The sequence below is a fragment of the Nicotiana tomentosiformis genome, chromosome 3 (genome assembly GCF_000390325.3).
Source record: "Nicotiana tomentosiformis chromosome 3, ASM39032v3, whole genome shotgun sequence".
Taxonomy (NCBI): domain Eukaryota; kingdom Viridiplantae; phylum Streptophyta; class Magnoliopsida; order Solanales; family Solanaceae; genus Nicotiana; species Nicotiana tomentosiformis.
The window spans coordinates 151,366,304-151,372,224 of NC_090814.1; the positions used below are offsets into that span (position 1 = coordinate 151,366,304).

General features: G+C 36.8%; 1 protein-coding gene across 1 annotated transcript; it reads left to right on the top strand.

Moving 5' to 3' along the window:
* Window positions 1–2,181: 2,181 nt before the first annotated feature.
* LOC104104566 (D-3-phosphoglycerate dehydrogenase 2, chloroplastic) lies at window positions 2,182–5,723 on the top strand. Its single transcript, XM_009612696.4, has 5 exons — window positions 2,182–2,910; window positions 3,806–4,182; window positions 4,275–4,385; window positions 4,499–4,594; window positions 4,683–5,723. Exons 1-5 carry the CDS (start codon window positions 2,259–2,261, stop codon window positions 5,352–5,354), a joined length of 1,908 nt encoding a protein of 635 aa, XP_009610991.1. The 5' UTR covers window positions 2,182–2,258; the 3' UTR covers window positions 5,355–5,723.
* Window positions 5,724–5,921: the final 198 nt, after the last annotated feature.

A 5,921-nucleotide genomic window follows, 5' to 3' on the forward strand; every position in this document is an offset into this window, starting at 1 on the left:
GGACGAACCATTGGAGAGCATTTAAGAGGATTTAGGAACTGTTTTGAACCAAAAAAATGAGTTAAAACGACGGAGAATTGACTTAAATACAAGCTGGAATTTTTCCCCGACTTTGTGGATCCCATGGGTGCTACTTGCGTAGTCTCGCGAAAACGCGAATATTTCTCTACTCCGATATCATAACGACGAACGGTTAAATGCGTTAGAAACTAGACTCAAAGACCTTCAATTTGGTATATAATATGTCCCAAAAAGATATCATAAAACTTACGAAATATATTACTCAAAAAGCTTTATTATAAGGCAAAATCCTTAGTCGGTTTTTTCGCAACTTAAATCCGATTTTTCCCAAACATTATATTTCATATCCAAACATCATATATAGTCATATCATGACTTTAAACTCATTTAAATCATGATTAATAAGTCTCATATTCATCTTAACTTACTTAAAATTCCGGTAAACCTTTCTTATTTTTGTAGAAGGATTTCGTCCTTTTTAAGCTTACATTAGATAATCCTATAATGACAGTGACGACTGAAGTACAAGGTGTAACAACATGTCCCCTTAGAAATATTTGTCCCTAAATGATAACTCTTAAAGGCTTGCGAAAATGGGACGTAACGTCATTAAATCACTTTATATACTTTCAAAGATGATCTCATTTTCAAGCTTACATCAATTGACTTACGAGTACTTTCATGTACAAAAACATCGGGTGTAACATGTATTAACCAAATTTTTAATACCATCAAGACTACTCATACAGACATACACGTATTAATCATTGAGATTTCGATTTTTCGACTTCTCAATTTTCAGTTCAAGAGAGAGATGAAACTGACGACTTCTCTGTCTTTGGTGGCTGCAGACAATTGAGAATTAGAAAATAAAAATTAGGGATTTAGCCATTTAGGATTTCAATAGTACTTTATATACATAGGAGTAAAAGTGTAAATATAAAAATTCTTAACGGGTTAACGGTTTACCCGATAAGAAAATTGAGTAAACCGCCCCAAACCGTTAAGGCGTTAATTATAAAATCTCAATCCGTTCATCATCCATTACCCCAATAATCCGATACCAATAAGCTATCGGTTCGGTTAACGATTTCGGTTCGATTTTGAACAGCACAAGCCTTCACAATAAAAGGGGGAGATGGTTTGGGATTTTGACATCTACAATAAAATAGAGGGTCATGTAGTTCGCCAATTTTGACATCAAAATATAATGATATTAAGGAAAATATTATCCCACTTGATCAACACATGTCATTTTTTCTCTCTCGATGATGATGACATTTTATCCTTTTCGCTTTCCACACTTTAATTTGTTCCAACAAAGCAAAAAAGGGTACAACAATTAGGAAAAAGAAAGAGAAGATAAGATCATAAGATGTGCTTAATTTTATACTTTGTTATACTTTGCGTCAATTCAATTCATTTGTTAACAAACCTGCTCGTATTTACCTTTTACTATTAACGAATCTATAATGTAAAATGGGAGAAATCCACGTATAAAAAATATTTCAAGAAAAAAGATGCTGATAAATTTACCCTCAATTATAATTTGGTTCGGAGCTCCATTAAGAATCAAAAGCCAAAAAATAAGACATTTTGTTAAGGAGTATGTATGAACCAATTTTTACAGAGGATAAATTAAGCTAGCGTTTGAACATAAACTTGGTTAAAACTTGAAAAAATGAGTTTTCGAAAATGAGATGAAAAACAATTTTTGAAAGTTGAAATTATGTTTGGATATGCATTTTACTTGAAAAGAATTTAAAGTTTTTTGTGAATAGAAAACTTCAAAAACTACTTTAGAGTTGTTTTGGGATTTGTACATTTTGAATGATTAAAATTTATAAACAAACAGATTTTGAGCGAAAACAAAATTTGAAAAAAAGCTCGCAAATTCTATGGCGAAACGGGAGCTTAACATTTTGGCATACAGTAAAAGATATTTTTATCTTTCTCCAGAAAAGAAGGAAGAAGAAGAGGAGAAAGGATACAATAGCTTAGCATTTAGTAAAAATGCTATCCTATTAATTAGGAAGTTTGTCAAAAAGGTCAAGAGTGGTAAGTAATTGGTCCAAATTAGAAAAACAAAATTATTATATATACCCACCAAATACGGAGATGCTATTTTCATCCATCAATGATCATTCTCCGTTCTATATAAACAAAACATCTTTTATTTCATTAGTGTCCATAACCTCAAACCTCCAACAACTTTTGAGTTTTCTTTCTCCACAATAATGGCGTCCACTCCTTCTCCTCGCACTGCCGCCACCACCCTTCAAAATTCTCTCCTCTCTTCTTCTTCTTCCTCTATAAATCATAATAAGCCTTCAAATCTCTCTTTCCTCCACGCCTCCTCAAATTCCTCTTCCCTCAAACTCGTCCACTCTGTTTCTGCTTCTTTTTCTCCATCAAATTCTTCTTCCACCATTTGTAATGTTCTCAAAACTGTTGAATCAGCCGACATCTCATTCTCCAACGCGAGAGATCTTGACGGTGTCGTTTCGATTCCCAAGCCAATCATTCTCGTCTCCGAGAAACTTGGAGAGGCGGGTCTGGACCTGCTCCGGAGTTTCGGCAACGTGGATTGTTCGTACGACTTGTCTCCTCAGGATCTCTGCGCTAAGATCTCTCTGTGCGACGCGCTTATTGTACGGAGTGGGACTAAGGTGACTCGACAAGTCTTTGAGGCTGCACAGGGACGTCTTAAAGTCGTCGGAAGAGCTGGTGTTGGGATAGACAATGTGGATCTGCAAGCTGCAACTGAATTTGGTTGCCTCGTCGTTAACGCGCCCACAGCTAATACAATTGCTGCTGCTGAGCATGGCATCGCTTTGCTTACCTCCATGGCCCGTAACGTTGCTCAGGCTGATGCTTCCATGAAAGCTGGTACTTTTTATTTTTATTTTTTATACTTCTTTTACTATTATATTATAATTCTACTGCTGTTTTTGATGATTTATTGCATAGATCTGAAATAAGAAGTATTTGCTAAATTCTCAGTATCTTGATTAGGAACTAGGACAAGGACCGGGTTCGGTCTTCATTTGTAAGAAATATGTGACAGAATTTGTTTGAAAACTAAAAATCAAAGCTTGCGAATCCCGGTATGTATTTTTTTGTTTCAAACGTAAATTTATTTGATTTGTTGGAACTTTGACTTTTTTTTGAGTGAGTTGTTGGATCTATATTAATTAAATAATTTGATTACTTATAAACAGAAAAAGAAGCATTGGTGGGCAGGTAGAGTTTAAGGTTAGGTACTGAAGTTTTATTGTTAACTTAAAGATTAGATCATTACTTCTTTCATTAGATGGTAGTCTTGTATTTAGTACAAACCATCTTCTTAAGGTTTATAAATCAAAAATAGTACTCTAAGATTTATATGCTAATTTGTTTTCTTAAAAATTACTTAAACACAAAAAAGACAAACTTTGAAGGAAGTGGAGTATTACTTATCTTTTCAATTTCACACAAATGTATTCTGAAGCTTCAATTTTTCAAGTTTAGCTTGACTAGTTAGAGGATAACGACAAATTTAGACAATCTTGTCAGGGACAAGTTTCTTTCTTCTTTATTTTTTGTGTGGTGGTTGGTTGGTTTTGGGGGTGGGGGTAGGGGGGTGGATTTTTGAAAACAGATCTGTTGGTTTCTAGGAATGGATAGTCCAAGAATATGACAGGTTTGTATTCTTTAATTGGCTGAGTATCTAGATCTGAACTCTGATTCATGGTGTCATGTGAAGCAATATACAATTATTATGAAATAACCAATTAATTTACAGGAAAATGGTTGCGAAGCAAGTACGTGGGTGTTTCTCTTGTTGGGAAGACATTAGCAGTTATGGGCTTTGGTAAAGTTGGTTCCGAGGTTGCAAGACGTGCAAAAGGCCTCGGTATGCATGTAATTGCCCATGATCCATATGCACCAGCTGACAGAGCTCGCGCTATTGGTGTGGATTTGGTTTCCTTTGAGCAGGCCATAGCCACTGCGGACTTCGTCTCACTCCACATGCCTCTTACACCTGCTACTAAGAAGGTATTCAATGATGACACATTCGCAAAGATGAAGAAAGGAGTCCGCCTTATAAATGTTGCTCGAGGGGGTGTTATTGACGAAGATGCATTAGTTAGAGCCCTTGACAGTGGAATAGTTGCTCAGGTATGTTAATTAGTTGATTCACTTAATTCTGTTCCTTAATTCAATTAACTTTGAAGCTCGAAATATTAACTAGTCATTGGTTTCTTTCACAGGCAGCACTTGATGTATTCACGGTGGAGCCACCACCAAAAGATAGTAAACTAGTGCAACATGAGAATGTCACTGTTACACCTCATCTTGGAGCAAGCACAAAAGAAGCACAGGTACAATTGACATTCACACACAAATTATTTGCACCTGCTTGTCATATGGACTTTGTTTGAGTATATTGTTTTCTGCTCCTTGAGATATAAGTTCAAAATCTTATTCTTTTTAGGAAGGAGTTGCGATTGAAATAGCTGAGGCTGTTGTTGGTGCTCTAAATGGGGAACTTTCTGCTACCGCTGTGAATGCTCCAATGGTCCCTCCTGAGGTAAACTATACCATTATGTGCTTATATGTTTACTCTTTTGAGTCACAACCAATGGCAAGGATAATGAAATTCCTGCTTCTGTGATCAGGTATTGTCCGAGTTGGCTCCTTATGTCGTGCTTGCTGAGAAACTAGGTAGACTGGCTGTACAGCTAGTGACTGGTGGGAGTGGAATTCAGAATGTGAAAGTGGTTTATAAATCGGCCAGGGACCCTGATAGCTTGGACACTAGACTTCTCCGAGCCATGGTAACAAAAGGCATTATTGAGCCTATATCTGATACGATCATCAACCTTGTAAATGCAGATTTCAGTGCAAAGCAGAAGGGTCTTCGGATTAGTGAAGAACGTGTTATTGTTGATTCTTCTCCAGAATATCCCGTTGAGACAATCCAGGTTCAAATTAGCAACGTGCAATCAAGATTTGCAAGTGCTTTATCAGAGAACGGGAATATCAGCATCGAGGGGAAAGTGAAGTACGGAGTTCCCCATCTTACACGTGTTGGATCATTTAGCGTTGATGTGAGCTTGGAGGGTAACCTCATCCTTTGCAAACAAGTGGACCAACCTGGTATGATCGGGGAAGTTGGAAACATACTTGGTGAGAGTAATGTGAATGTTAGCTTTATGAGCGTTGGAAGAACCGTGAAGAGAAAGCAGGCAATTATGGCAATTGGAGTAGACGAAGAACCCAACAAGGATACTCAGAAGAAGATTGGAGAGGTATCTGCAATTGAAGAATTTGTCTTCCTCAAACTATAGTCCAGATACCCAATGCTTGGTGGTGGAATGAAGGAACTTCTTACTACTACTTATTATTGAGAAAAATCCAGTATTTATGCTGGGAATTATTGGAGAATAACAATCGCCTGCGGTTGACTGCTGGAATGTTGAGCTCAAATAGATGCTGCTAGTCCGCCTTCTTGTTACGGAAGACTATATGTATGAGTACTAAGTTTAATATTTTACAGTCTGGAGAAGGCATATATATTTGCAATTTGGCTTAAGGTGTGTCTGCCTATTCTACTTAATTAATGTGGTCGTTTAGGTGTTTGTTCGAAGAGATCAAAGCGATGTTGTTTCTCATGTAACCTCTGAGCTTTTCATTTGCCAGGACTACTTATTCTCTTATTTTAAGCGTCCATAATATTTGGGTAACGACTAGGGAAAAAAGAAAAAGAAACATATTAAACGAATCTTTATCGCGGAATAAAACGTAGCATCGCGAAGGTATACGTGTTCATTATTATAAGTGTGTTGCGACCAAACACACTCACGCAAGTATACGCGGTCGTCGAGTAAGAAAGTGACTAAAAGTCGGATGTCGAA